This window comes from Pristis pectinata, chromosome 2 (genome assembly GCF_009764475.1).
Source record: "Pristis pectinata isolate sPriPec2 chromosome 2, sPriPec2.1.pri, whole genome shotgun sequence".
Classification (NCBI taxonomy): Eukaryota; Metazoa; Chordata; class Chondrichthyes; order Rhinopristiformes; family Pristidae; genus Pristis; species Pristis pectinata.
This window is the reverse complement of record NC_067406.1, coordinates 85,968,776-85,984,457: the sequence shown is the minus strand read 5'-3', so window position 1 is coordinate 85,984,457 and position 15,682 is coordinate 85,968,776. Positions and strand designations below refer to the sequence as shown.

General features: G+C 40.1%; 1 protein-coding gene across 1 annotated transcript in view; it reads left to right on the top strand.

Annotated features, from left to right (window-relative positions):
* Window positions 1-15,682, top strand: part of ptpn13 (protein tyrosine phosphatase non-receptor type 13) — a 210,003-nt gene that overhangs the window by 182,842 nt on the left and 11,479 nt on the right. Inside the window, 5 exon segments of the mRNA XM_052039324.1 lie at window positions 5,631-5,805; window positions 8,880-9,010; window positions 12,363-12,448; window positions 12,798-12,892; window positions 14,418-14,566. Of these exon segments, the coding sequence (XP_051895284.1) occupies window positions 5,631-5,805; window positions 8,880-9,010; window positions 12,363-12,448; window positions 12,798-12,892; window positions 14,418-14,566 (636 nt within the window).

Sequence of the window (15,682 nt, the reverse complement as noted above, 5' to 3'; positions counted from 1 at the left end):
TGCAGTCACTTGTGTCTCCACTCCTGACTAACCTCTCTCATTCTACTCTCTGTAAACAAGAGGTTTTCCAAAAACCTGCCAACCTTGTTCTAACTCAGACCACCTGGTTCATCCCTGATCTTTTCAATTGCTGACCACACTTGCTCCTGGTTGCACAATGCTCTAATTCTCTTTCCTCCTTTAAAGCACTCCTTAAAACCTGCCACTTTAACCAAGCTTTCTTGTCAACTGCTATTATTGTATCTGCTTACGGAGTTCAGAGTCGGTATTGGTTTGATAGTTTTGTTCCTTTGAAGCATCTTGGGATGCTTTTACAACTCTAAAAGGTCTGTATAAATGAAATATTTTGCAGTTGTTCTCCATAATAATATTTTCTTTTTCAAATAACCATTTGTGTTACCTTTAAACAAAATGTGAATTTAGCTTTGAGAAGTTTTAGTTCCAGAGAGTACCACACTCAGACCATTCTCTGAATGAATCTTTACATTTCTAGCCTCCAACTTTATGCAATCTGTTTTTCTATTATCAAGCTCACTGATGAAGTTAACTTTTATTATTTCCAATATCATTATCCTTCACAATCTTGTAGCAAATTATTCTTTGTTTCCAGGCTCCAGAATATTCGAATTCTCAAATTTCTCTTCATTACTTTACCTGTTTCCCTATCAACATTCTTGTGAGTGCGCACTGCACTCCTTCCACTGCTTTAATATCTTTCCTCATAATAGCCACCCACCTCCCTTTCAATTATTGTATGGTCATGGTGGAAGCATGACTCACTCCCCCAGAGTGAAGATGAGTCCCATTGCATTGATTGCTGAAAGATGCATCAGGTCCCAATGACCAACTCTGTGGCACATTAAGAAACCACACAATTTTGTCATCAGCAGCATTGTACGGGTGGCTGAAACCCTTCCAAAGACTTTGAAGAATGCCTGGGAGCACCACGGCCACTGACACCACCGGATTGAAGTCCTTCAGCCAGCTCCAAGCAGCTTTGAATGTCCAGTGGAAAGCTCTAGCAAAGTTTCAACTAACTTAGACAGCCTTGAGCTGCCAGCTGCATCAAGTGGACAACAAACTTTTTCAGACAACTAACAATCTGCTGGAGGAACTCAGCGGGTTGAGCAGCATCCGTGGGAGTTGGGGGGGTGGGGGGGAAGGGTCAAAGGAGTTGTTGACTTTTCGGGTTGCATCAGGATCCTCCAGCAGATTGCTTGTTGCTCATGTATGTGTGTCAGTGTGTCAGAGCCTGGTGTCTTGTCACCTTGGCTCCCTTTGCCACTGGATCAATGTGTCACTCTGTAAAGCCTGAGTGATAATTTGTGTCCAATGGCCACCCATTGAAAGGAATTCTCCACAGGGCAAATTCTACATATCAAAATGGAACTCAGGACCTGGAATGTGAGATCCTTCACAGACAGCCCAAACATGGACAAACCTGAACATCACTCCTGGGAGCTGGGATGCTCTGGCATTGCCATGGCTACACAGAGTGAGATGCAACAGGCAGGGGATAGACAGTTCAAAAAAACAAGGCAGTCAGTACACCACCTACTGGAAGGGCATGAAGGAGGAGGAATTCAGTCTTCTGCAGGTGGGTGTTGTTGTCAGGAATGAGCTGTAGGATAAGAAAATGTTTCATGATCTCAGTCTAGCATTGAATTAGTAGCAGTGGTCATCAGTGCTTATACCTCAAACCTGGAAGCAGCAAATGAGACCGTGAGAAAATCCTGGCCCCTGCCCCTGGGGGAGATAACCTGATGCACCTGGGTAACTTTAATGCCATGGGCAGAAAGGCAATAAACCTTTAGAAAAGCATGATTGAAAAGGAAGGATAACTGCAGTGGAGTCATCTTCTAAAGAAAAGGCACAACTTTGTCATAACCAACACTCCACTTGTCAGAGATGTGAATCCAAGATCTCAGGGCAACATTTCACATCAGGCACTGGCACCTATTAGTTTATGTCCTCATCCGAGTGGGAGAACAGTAGAAACAGAAGCAGGAGTAGGCCATTCGGCTCCTTGCTCCTGCCCTGATGTTCAGTAAATCACAGCTGATTTGTTACCTAGTTGCTAATTTCCTGGCACCATATCCCTTGATTTCCTTAATATCCAAAAATCTATTGATTCCTGTCTTGAACATACTTAGCAACTGACCCTCCACAGTCCTTGGGTGAAGAATTCCAAATACTTACTGCCCTCTGGCTGAAGAAATCTCTCCATTACGATTTGCCAACCATTTATTTTGAGGCTGTGGCCCCTGGTTCTACACACCCCAGTCCTGTGAGACATCATCCTGCTCCCATCCTATAAAGCCATGGAAGAACTTCATAGTTCAATGAGATCAACAAAGTGGAAGAAAACCATTTTTGACACTGAAGGTCTGTCTAATAAGAAGATTGTAGTCTCCAAAAGTCTGCATGATACTCCAGCTGAGATAGCAGAGATCTTTCAGAGATCAATACTATCTCCTGGTTTATGTATTTTGTACTCCTAACCAAAAAAAAGGGGTTTAGCATAGGATATAAAAGCTGGAGGCCAATGTTAAACCTATGGAAGGAACCACATATGAAATATTCTGTTTTGGGCAGTCCATTTCGAGAAAGAACATGCAACTGTTGCCTTTTGGCTGCTTTGTAGATTCCCACACTGGAGACTACATTAGATTAATAGCAATTAAAGACCAGGTGGTCTATAATATCTTGTCCCATCCTTGTGTTTACATGAAGGGGGATTGGATCCTAACCTTACAGTCTCAGACACAGTATACATGGTATCTTCAGCTTTACTCCATTGCGAGCTTGCTACCTTGAGTTGCTCTGTCCCTTGAACAAACTATTGATGTAATTGTGTTTACAGAATTATTTTTTTGTTGCTCTTGTGCTTTGGCTAATTTTCCAAAGTAATCTTGCATTCTTACTACTTACTTTATCCTGACTTTCCTTACTAATTGCAGTCCCATATATGTTAAATACTTAATTTTTGTTTCAAGTTTGGTCTAATTTTCTTTACCCATAGAATGCCAGCCTTTTTGGGGTATGTTTTTCATCTCCAGTTTAATTATTTCCTGTTGCTCTTAAGGTTCTTTTGTCAATTTTCCTTTCACTGAAACTAGAGGAAGTCCTTTTTACATCATAATAATTTTTATCTTTTCTAGTCTGGAATCCAACCAGATTACATTGTGGTTACTCCATGCCAAATATGCCTCTGAGTTTAAATCAGCTCTATGCTCCATTTTATGATTGAAAAACCAAGTAAAATGGTGGTTCCTTGATACTAACTAGATATGTGTCATCATTTCCAAGGAAAATAATAGAAGCCCTCATAGAAGTTATCATGTGACTATGACCCATCCTCACCTGGTTCTACACTGCTGTTCATGTATTGCAAAAGATAGACTTTTTTTGATTTTCAGTCTGTACTTAAATATTACATACAATTTATTTCATTTTCTGATGTTTCTTCTACAAGCTTTGCTACGAGTAAGTTCACCTTCAGGGGTGGGTAATTTATAGATTGCAAGTTAGGAAGAGTTGAGGAGATGTCCCAGTTTGAAATGTTACATGATCAGGTGTTACAGTAGCAGTGAAAATATTTCACTAATTGCCTGGTATTGATGTGATGGTGGTAAACTGAAGTGGAGACTATGGGTTGGGGTGTAGATTTACAGTGAAGTGTGTGAGAGAAGGTCAGCTGGACAATGGGGATCATATCTGTCAGCTTACAGTGAGAGCAGGAAGGAAGTGGATGCTGATAATTTTGGACAAAGAAGGAATAAATAGAACAGCTGCAGAAGCTACAAAGGGTGGTAGTGTGGGTCAGATGTGATGACCTACTTTGGTTGTCTGATCTGATTTGTTCCTAATAACTATGTGACTGTAATACAACATGCTTTCTGGATCAAACAAAGTGACAGATATCAGCCACAACTTCTAATAACCCAGAAAGATTTAATGTCAGCTAGATTTAACCTTTTCATTCAAATACATAATGGGCATTTTCTGGTTTAATTTCCTTAAGGTTTAATATTCCTAGACCAAGTCACAACTTTACTTTGTGCTTTATAAGCCTATAAAATTGAGAGAGGTTTCAAGTGGAGAGGGGTACAACATGGACAAAGATTTAAGGTAATTGGTGGAAGGATTAGAGAGGAGATGAGAAAAAATGTTTTCTTCCAGAAACTCGTGGGTGTCTGGACATTCACTGCCTGAAAGGATGGCAGAAGCCCTCACTGGATTTTGTCTGTAGTTGGATGATAGTTGATATGTCGAGAGCTAGGACATGGAATCAGGCACAGATTCAATAGGCTGAATGACTGCTCTTGTGCCTAAAATTTCTATAAATAACTTTTATTTCAATGATTAATACAAAGCATTCAATGTCTTGTCAACTGCATTTTTTGCTATGTTTGTGGTGTTGCATTTCTTCTCAGAATAATCAGAAATGATTGAGATCAAAGTATAAGAACAACTTTCTTGGGAGAGGTGCAGGGGTTAGTACTTGTATTTAGGAAGCGAGCATCTTAGTTGCTTGATAAAGTTGTGGATTGAATAAGGACCAATTATTTGACCTAAATGATTTTTGATGAGATGGAAAGCCTGTTGCTAGATGCTAATAGAAAATAAGTATGCAAAATTATAATGGATATAGACTGAGACACAAGAGATTCTGCAGATGCTGGAATCTGGAGCAACACGCACAAAATGCTGGAGGAACTCAGCAGGGCGGCATAGTAGTGTAGCGGTTAACATAACACTATTACATTACCAGCAATCAGGGTTCAATTCCTGCAGCTGTCTGTAAGGAGTTTGTACGTTCTCCCCATGACTGTGTGGGTTTCCTCCCACATTCCAAAGACGTACGGGTTAGTAGGTTAACTTGGGTGTAATTGGATGGCGCGGGCTCCTTGGGCCGGAAGGGCCTGTTACCGTGCTGTATAAATTTTCTTTGTAAGTCTTTAGACCAGGCAGCATCTATGGAGGGAAATAAACAGTCAATGTTTCGGGTCGAGACCCTTCATCAGGACTGGAAAGGAAGAGGGCAGAAGCCAGAATAAGAAGGTCAGGGGAGGGGGGAGGAGTACTTGCAGGCAGGGGATAGGTGAGTCCGGGGGAGGGGGGAGAAGTAAGAAGCTGAGAGGTGATAGGTAGAAGAAGCAAAGGGCTGAAGAAGAAGGAATCTGGTAGGAAAAGACAGTGGACCAAAGAATAAAGGAGGTGGGGAACCTTTATTTCTTCTACCTATTACCTCTCAGCTTCTTACTCCTCCCCCCTCCCCCTCCCCCACTCCTACCTGCCTGCATGTACTTCCACCCCCACCCCCTGACCTTCTTATTCCGGCTTCTGCCCTCTTCCTTTCCAGTCCTGATGAAGGGTCTCGGCCTGAAACATCGACTGTTTATTTCCCTCCATGGATGCTGCCTGACCTGCTGAGTTCCTCCAGCACTTTGTGTGTGTCTATGGATATAGACTGAGTGCATTTTACAGTTATAACTGTTTAAATGTAACATTTCATTCACACTCTCTTTATTACAATTCATCCTACTGCACACGTAGTGGAGGACGATTGATTGGATTCCAAAAATAACTCTCACACACCTGCTATTACTTTTATTCTTCAATCACAGGTGAATAGTGAATCTTTAGTTGGATTCTCCCACAGTGAAGCAGTGACAGCAGTCCGTAGAACAAAGGGGACGGTGATTTTAACTGTGTCAAGAGTTAAATCTCTCTCCAAAGTGAGCAATACAAGCAAGGGTGCTGATGCTGCATCTTCTTTCTCCAAGGTGCAGAGTGATCGAGGTAAGAGTAAAACATTAGGCTGGGGTTCAAACCTTGACATTATACTTTTGAGATGGAGGGTGCAGTGGGATGGTGGGCAACCAAAGACAAATATTTGGTTCAGTGTACATAGACATATTTATAATGTAAAGATAGACATTTCATGTCCATGTGTAAAGATGGACATCAGGGAGGAGGTACAGGAGCCTGAAGACCCACACTCAATGATTCAGGAACAGCTTCTTCCCCTCCGCCATCAGATTTCTGATTGGTCCATGAACACTACCTCATTGTTCCTTTTATTTTTAGCACTATTTATTTAATTAATAATTTATAGTTTTTTGTGTCTTTGCTCTGTACTACTGCCACTAAACAACAAATTTCACATCATATAAGACAATGATAATAAATCTGATTCTGACAGTTCTGAACACCATTGGACTTCAAACCCGTAGCTCCATACTCAAATATCAGACTTACTCTTGCTGTTCTTTAGCAGTGGTTTGGCCTGTAAAGTTTTACATTTTACCCCCACTATTGGATTGTATCCAGTGTCCATCTACTCCAGGTATATCCTGGTTTTATTCTTAATACCATCTCTTGTAACTTTATTCCTTCTCAGGCTCTCACTTGCCCATCTCCCTTTATGCCACGATGTTTTAGTTACTGGCTGTCCGAGGGGATTGATTCAGTGTAATCATTTAGTTCCAATCTTGGTGATTCTGCTTAAGAACCTTTTGTCATTTTGTTCCGTTCTGCCATTATTACATCAAGCTTAATCCCTTTCAGGTTTCTCAGATCTTAAACATTCTGATTCTGAAAGTAGCCATCCTGCCTTCAAAAAGCGCCCCTGAATTTTCTGACTTTGGTCTCCATTGAAGGCAGAACCACTCAGCTACACTCCACAAAGTTAGTACGTCCGGAGACAGGCAGCCAAAGTAAATGACCACTAGCAAGTTGGGTAGCCTAACTTGAAAGGTGGCATCACAGTTTCATTACAAATACCTTGTATGTACCATTTGTTAGCCATTATGTAGGACAGTTGTACACAGTACTCAATTTTAAATGTCATTAATGCAAAATATTTAAATGGCAGCATGACTGGGAAGTAATTATAACGTGAAGCATCTGACATTCCCTGTATTATTCTACCCCTATCTTTGCTAAATCTTTCTTCCCTTTCATGTTTAAGGTGATATCACTAACCAAGAAGCTGACATGCTGCAGTTTCTCTCACATTATTCAGCCAGAACCCAATAATTGTTTTCCTTTGAATCCAATGAACTCTACACCAAAAAATACTGCAGGTAACATGCGGTTGAGGGGCAATTACTTAGATTCTTTCCCCCCTCCACTCCCCCCCCTCCACCACCAATTTTAGTCTCTTTCCTTTGAACTAAAATAATGCTTGAGGTGTTAGGATTGTAACACAGAACTGGGCTGTATGATTCTCTCTGCGTCCAGCCAAAGTAATGCCACAGAAGGTTCTCAGTTAACAATGTATTTGAAAACACTGGTCCAACATTGTGATTGAGGATTCTGACCCAAAATTATTTCCCTCTTTAGGATTCTGTCAATTTAGGATTTCATTCTAATCATTACTCTCCCTGATATTTTGAACCACTCTTACTCAGTCGGTGAATGTAGTATTCTTTAGGAAGTCTAATTAATCTCAGACTTTATAGTGGCCTAGGCCTGGGTGAAGTTACCAGTATAATCATGAAATTCTGTTTATCATACAGCATGAGATCATCTAGTTAGTTAATGGATCATAGGAAGGAAAATAAAATGTTCTACACTTTGAGTGAAAAGTTACTAAATGGGATTTTAAATATAAAGTAAAGCATTTTGTAAAAAGTTAAAGTTGAGTTTATTGTCATATGCACAAGTACATGTATGCACAGGTGCAATGAAAAACTTACTTGCAGCAGCATCACAGGCACATAGCGTCTGATACACGATATTCACAAGAAAAACATAAATTATACAAAATTGTACAAGAAAGAACACGATTAGAACAACAAAAAAACAAAGCCCATTGTAGTGCAAAGTGGTCAATGTATTGCTATACTGAGGTAGTGATTAGGGTTGTGCACGTTGGTTCAAGAACCAAATGGTTGAAGGGAAGTGGCTGTTCTTGAACCTGCTGGTGTGGGACTTAAGGCTTCTGTACCTCCTGCCCAATGGTAGCTGTGAGAAGATGGCATGGCCCGGATGGTGGGGATCTTTGATGATAGATGTTGCCTTCTTGAGGCAACACCTCCTGTAGATACTACTGATGGTGGGGAGGGATGTGCCCATGATGTACTGGGCAGAGTCCACTACTCTCTGCAGCTTCTTACGTTCCTGCACATTCGAATTGCCATACCAGACCATGATGCAACCAGTCAAAATACTTTCAACGGTACATCTGTAGAAGTTTCTTAGAGTGCTCGGTGATATACCGAACTGCCTTAGCCTTCTAAGAAAGTAAAGGCAATGGCGCATCTTCTTTGTGATTGCATCTGTATGCTGGGCCCAGGACAGGTCACCTACTATGTTAACACCCAGGAATTTAAAGCTGCTGATCCTCTCAACCAGTGGTCCAGCAATGTAGACTGGTGCATGTTTGCCCTCCTTCCCCTTCCTGAAGTCAACAATGAATTCTTTCATTTTACTGACATTGAATAAGAGGTTGTTGTTGTGGCACCACTCAACCAGGTGCCCTATCTCGCTCCTGTACTCTGACTCATCGCCACCTGTGATTCGTCCAACAGTGGTGGTGTCGTCAGTAAATTTGTATTTGATATTTGTATATTAGCTGCCGTGTGTTAGGACAGAGAAGAAAATATGTTCTTTGAAAACATTTAGGGTATTTTCATTGGTTGTTTCAATAATTGGGGCCTATCAAACCCAAAGAAGTATAGAATATTCATTTTGTTAAACTAATATACACTGCTCAAAAACTACAGGCACTGTTGCTAACAGGATGGCATCCCTTTAAGTTAGATGGGGCACTCCAGAGGTGGAAAGCTAATTGGAAAGGCAAACCTCACTGTACTGAATATTAAGGTTTGAAAGGAAAGATTCATTAATTTGTTTTATTTCTTGAACAGAGAATAGTCCACTCCTTATGGAGGAACCTGGTCATTCTAAATATTTAAGTGAACAGAAGGAAGAAGAGAAGTCTGTCAAATCAGAAGATACAGATTGTGAAGGTTTTTCCCTGCCTGAAGACTCCCCTGAGGTATTTAACAGTTACAACTTGTAGCTCTTTTTATACAACATAGAACAGTACAGCACTGAACAGGCCATTTGGACCATAATGTTGTGCCAATCTTGATGCCAAGTTATACTGAATGTCCTCCTGCTGTGTATCATCCATATCCCTCCATTTCCTACATATTCATGTGTCTATCTAAAAGCCTCTTAAATTCCACCAAACTGCCAGCTTCCATTACTACCCCTGGTAATCTACTCCAGGCACCTACCACTCTCTGCACAAAAAAAACTTGCCACTCATGTCGCCTTTAAACTCTCGCGCCCCCCACCCCCCCCCCCCCCAACCTTAAAACCTTAAAAGCATGTCCTCTGGTGTTTGACATTTATACCCTGGGGAAAATATTCTGACTGTCTACCCTATCTATCCCTCTCATAATTGTAAAAAAAAACCCCCTATCATGTCTCCTCAGGCTCCAACGCTCTGAGGAGAATAACCCGAGCTTGTCCAACCTTTCCTTATAGTTCATACTCTCTAATCCGGTAACCACTCCCCCCTCTCCCTTTTTTTTCCCTTAGATAGTAAGTGACATAGAATTTAAATTTAAAAGTGTAGAACAATTATAGTAAGGGTAAAGAGTAGATCTGTAGAGAGCAGCTTGCAACGAGTCACCATGCTCCAGCGCCATGTTGCCATAATACGGGCAAAAGACAACCATGCAACCCTCAAAGCAGTTCTGCTCTTCAAAAACATCAATTCTCTAACATCACTTTCCCACCCTATTCCCATATATGATTCATTCCATGACTATCTATTGCAAACCTAAATATTCTCATCTACTGAGTAATCCCCAACAACCTTCCAGCGTTCTCTGCACACTCATTCAGCACCAAGGGGCCGAATCATGCTGACACAAGCACAATTTCATCCTCTGTTCTTATTCGCCAGCAGCTCAAGAGGCATTCCATGGTTTACTGAATCAAGGGGCCAGATGCACTTTGTATCTGCCTCCTCAGATTTATATCAGCCATTGCTGGCATTCCTATTGTGTAACCTCCTCTCCCCCTTCATACAAATGGGATCATTGATTGTAATTGAAAAGGTAAGTTTAGTTTTGTTTTTCTTTTTCTCTGCATATTTATGTTTTAGTTAATTAACACTTGTTTAACATGTGTTTATTTTTTTCCAAAAGATTACTCATTTTTAGTTATTTACATAACCTCAGTTTAAAAACACTTATAGTAGCTGCGGGCCAGGCAGCAGCAAATGGTTAGTGCAGCTCTGGAGCCAGCACTGGTAGCTGGTCAAACCACATACACTCCAGCCCAAGAGGGAGATGAAATAAATGTTGGAATGCTGTTTCTGGCAGAAAACATTGGGGAATACGTTGGACGATTGGAAAAACGAGGGCATGTACTACGCTTGAATTGGATGGAGTGGTCGAAAGAGCTTTCACCTGTGTTGAGTTTAAGGAGATGAAAGAATGGTCATTATCATTGTGATTGTTAGTGAGATGAAAGGGGTGGCAGTGCTTCAGATATGGAAAGAGCTAGTTTTTTGAAGAAAATTTCGATTGGGTGACAATAAATTGGACAGCAACATTAGATCAGATCTTTATTAGTCACATGTACATCGAAACACACAGTGAAATGCACCTTTTGCGTAGGGTGTTCTGGGGGCAGCCCGCAAGTGTCGCCACACTTCCGGTGCCGACATAGCATGCCTACAACTTCCTAACCCGCACGTCTTTGGAATGTGGGAGGAAACCGGAGCACTCGGAGGAAACCCACGCAGACATGGGGAGAACGTACAAACTCCTTACAGACAGGGGCTGGAATTGAATCCGGGTCACTAGCGCTGTAATAGAGTTACACTAACCACTACATTACTGTACCATGCATTATGTTCAGAAATTAAAGATGAAATGGAAGTGTGAGATGACAGATGGTAGACAGTTTTTTTTAAATTTGCAAGTCATAATTTGTGTGTTTTTTATTGGTATTCTCAATGCTTTGATGCACTGTGGGCAAGCTGCATGTGTGCAGGAATCATGGTGGGCCGTAACAGCTGTTCACGTCTGGTGAGTCAGCATAGTTGGTGGCTCTCTTCTCTTCAGGACCTAAGAGCAGGATTACACCATATAATCTAGGCTGGTTCCATGCTCTATGACTCTAATCAATACCACCAAAACAGATTATTTATCTATTTTCATTGTTGATATTTGTGAGATGTTCCACAATGAATGTAGTTGCTGTATTTGTCAGTGATTACATTTCAACTGCAATTCATTGGCTGTCATGCGCTTTGTAAGGAAACATAATTCCTCTTCTTGCATAGTGGTTTCATCAGATCCCAATCAACAAGTTTATTGACAGTCCAAATGGTAGTTGAGGGAGGAGTGGGACAGTGACAGTGAGGAATATCCTGGCAATGAAAAGGCTCAGCAGACGTGAAGAGCATAACCCTCTGTAATCATGTAAGGTTTTGATGAGGACGCATCTGTGTATAGTTTTATTTTCCATATCTGAAGAATGATATTTTTATCTTGGAGTCAGTGAGGTGTGAGTATACTCGTTAATTCTTGGGATCAGAGGATCATACTATGATTGGTCCATACCTACTGAGTTTAGAAGAAATAGAGGTGATCTCATTGAGACTTAAAAGATTCTGAGAAGGGTTAACAGAGTAAATGTTGGGAGATTGTTTCCTCTAATAGCATATTCCAGAATGACAAGCTCTGCGGCAGGTTTTCCAGTTTAAGAGGTCAGTCACTTAGGACTGAGATGAGGGAAATTTCATGAAGATTTGTGGATGCTTAATTGTTGAGAATACTTGAGGCTTAAGATCAATAGATTTTTGAACATGAAGGGAATTGAGTAATAGGTGTCAGGTTGGAAAATAGACTTGCAGTACAGGATTAGACATGCCTTTCTCAAGGGGTTTCTGCCCTACTTCTGCTCTTCTTATGTCCTTGTATAATTGATGAACTTCATTGTATAATTGATGAACTTCATTGTATAATAATGTTCCTCTGAGCCCTTCAAGAAAGACAATCATCTACGTTCTTGGCTACAAGTTCCTCCCCCTTCCCCCATCGCCTACACCCACCCCTTCCAATTCTCACTGCGTCAACCCACCCCCTCCAATTCCCACCATATCAATGGGTTCATATGTCCCCACTTAAAAACTGGAGCCAATAGTTCAGTTTCATTTACTCAAGTGCGCCTGATGAGCTTACAAAGAATGGTTATCAATGTTTATTGGTGTTGAGAAAACAGTGCAGTTTTTGTGGGATTACAGCTGTTTGATTTTCTTTGATGTATTGATGTTTGTTTTATTTGTTGTTTCTGTTTAATAATAATTTTTTTTAATATTACAGCCAGCTAGAAAAAATTGCTACCATTTTTCAGCAAATATAGAAAATATAATCCAGGAATCCTCCATTAAAGATACAGCCTCAGAAAGGTAATATACCCCAAATGATAATGCAATGAAGAGAGCTATGCTCCTCGATAACCAGGATTCTGCGTCATATCCACCTGCTCAAAATAATTTAAGCACAATAGTCTAATCAGATATTTTAATTTGCCTTGATTGTAAAATGAAATTTTGAACTTGAATTTGTGGTGCATTATGTTTATTAAAATGACTTGTATATCTGAAGCAAATATATTTGTCAAACAATTACTGATTTTTTTTTTGGTTTTGTACTGCTAGATGATAGTTACCCAATAATGTTATGATCTGTTAAATGTAGACTTCTGCTGCCAATACCATGTGTAATGACCACTATGTGATCATTGAATCACTGTAGGGTACCCAGCCTGAACAACACAGAAGAGGATGAAATTACCTGGGGCAGTGAAGAACTTCCAATTGATTCTCTTCAGCAGGACCATTCACCCAAAGGTAGAATACTATTGTTTTTATTAACCATATTTATAATTTGGAATACTGATTTTTGATTTTTGAATTTTTGACAATTGAATTGCAATACCAAATTGTAAAACAATAAAATGGCCCAGGTTCTGAAGTCAGTGGGAAGCCCAGCCGATTAAGTTCCTGCATACTTCACTATATTACATGGTATGTATTGTTTGATCAGTTTTCCTAATTTGAGCTCTTTGGAATTGGCGCAATTTTGGACTGCAATCCAACAGCAGAGAATAGTATAGAGAAGTAAGAACTGCCAGGATGTTTAAGGATGTTGCATTCGACAAGCTTGCAAGGGAACCTTAAGCTTTCTGCCACTTATTAGTGGAAAGTTAGTTTTGTCCAAATTGCTGATGTTTACCCCCAAAACCCAGCCCTCTGATTTTCCTTACAGTTTTTTTTTCCCTTAACTACTCACAACAGATGTTCAGAAAAGGTTTAACATTTATAATAATCTGAAATCATTATGATGCCATTTTTATCCCAGATTCCCAAAGTCATTTCTAAACAAAATAGTCAACATCCTTGGGATCTGACAGTTTCTGTTTACTGGCAATGAGATTCTGGGCTGTTAATTGGTGCAACACTGATGTAGATCAAGGACACCTGCACTTATACTGGGACTTGCTTTCCCTGCCCCTGCACTATACTGCTGGTGGCCAGTGTAGGCTTCCAGCTCAGCTGTGTATCTTGTCTGTTGAACCTGCATAAGGGTGAATCAGAATGAAAGACATTAGCTACTGAGGGAAAGGTAAATAAAGCTTTTTATTTGATTTATTGTAATTTAAGTGTTTTTATTTGGTGCTTTTGTGTGTGTGTATTTAAGTCTGTTAACTTGTGGTAATTTTTATTTTTTTTGTTTGATGACTTTTGAGAGATTTTGAACATTTATGAATATCAGAGGCAAATTTGACAGCCAGTGTGACTGGGAACAGGCCCTCATTGGGTGTCAGAGTTGTACTGTGACTGCAGATAGCTGCTTGCACTGAGGCAGCCCCTGCACTGCACTGTGACATCACGATTTGCTGGGAGCCAGGATCTAGATGGAAGGCTGTACCCAGGACAATGATGGAAGAAATAGCTTTGCTCCCTTCCTATTGTAACGGTGCCCCTGAAAGCCAAAACATGGGTGCTGAACTGATCAAGGCTGCACATTGGGAATATAAAGTGGCCTTGTAAGGATATATATCTATGTATTCCTCAATTCCTCTATATTTCTCAAGTAAATAAAGCTACAGAGTATGGTTGGGAAAGATTTTACTCTCTGTATTACTGCAAAATAGGATGCAGTTTAATGGATATATCTGCATATGTAATATTTGACTAAATGCAACAAGCTTTACTTTATAATAAAATTAATTAACGTGCACCAGAAATTGTGGAAATATAATTTTGCTATGTTATAGCAATAAGAGTATCTGAATCACAATTAGTAATGCTGTGCCTTGTTCACAGTTATTGCATTAAGTTGATCACTTTTTTCTTTATTAAACTACTACAGAAGATTGGCCAGTAACCAGAGAGAAGCTTATTGCCCTTTCAGTTGTAAAGGTTCCCCCTGAAAGCCAGTATACAGGCTCTAAATTGGAGGCGATCATTAAGACGTTACATGGATTGCTGGAACAAAATATTCCGACGCTAGAATTTGAGGTATGTTCTGAAATTAAGAGTGTAGGTTCCTTTTTAAGTAGAAAAAAGAGAGACCATAAAGAAGGGGGGGGCGAATGGCAAAACAAATTAACTGAATACTTTGGTTCAGTCCTCATGGAAAAGGATGCAAATAATTTTCCAGAAATGCTAGGAAACCAAGAATGTAACAAAAAGGAGGAATTGAAGGATATTGGTATAGAAAAAGTGTTGGAGAAAATAATGGGACTGAAAGATGATAAATCCCAGGGCCTGATAACCTGCATCACAGAGTACCAAATGGTATCTTTTTCTACATCATCATGGAAATAGTGGATGCAGTGGTTATCATCTTCCAAAGTTAAAGATAATGAACAATTCCTGCAAGTTGGTGACAAATGTAGCTCCACTATTTAAAAAAGGAGGGAAAGAGGAAATGGGAAACTATAGACTAGTTAAACCTAACATTAGTAGTAGGAAAAATACTGGAGTCTATTAAAAAGGATATGATAACAGGACACTTAGATGGGATTTGGAAAGTCATCAGCTTTATGAAAGGAAGTTGTGTTTGGGAAATTACCTGAAACTTTTTGAGAATGTAACTGGTAGAATAGATAAGGGAAAGCAGATGCATGCACTGTGTTTGGATTTTCAGAAGATCTTTTTAAAGTCTCACATAAGAGATTAGTGTGCAAAGTCAAAGCAGGTGGGATTAGGGTAACATACAAGCTTTGATTGGTAATTGATTGACAGGCAGGAAACGGAAAGTAGTAAATAATGGGTACGTTCTACCCAATAGCCCGATAAATGTGCCCTGTTCAGCATGGCAAGATGTGATTCGAAGAGTATCACAAGGATCAGTGCTTGGATCCCAGCTGTTTACAAAATATACCAGTGATCTGGGCAAGGGAACTAAATGTAATATTTCTAAGTTTGCCAGTGAGATGTAACTGGGTGAAATTGTGGGTTGTCAGGAAGCAAAGAGGCTTCAAGACGATAAGTTAAGTGAGTAGGCAAATATATGGAAGATGCAGTGCAATAAAAATAAATGTAAACTTATCCACTATCAGGAAAATGCTGATAGATTGGGGCAAAGGGACCTGGGTGCTCTTATACAAAAATCACTGAAAGCAAACATGT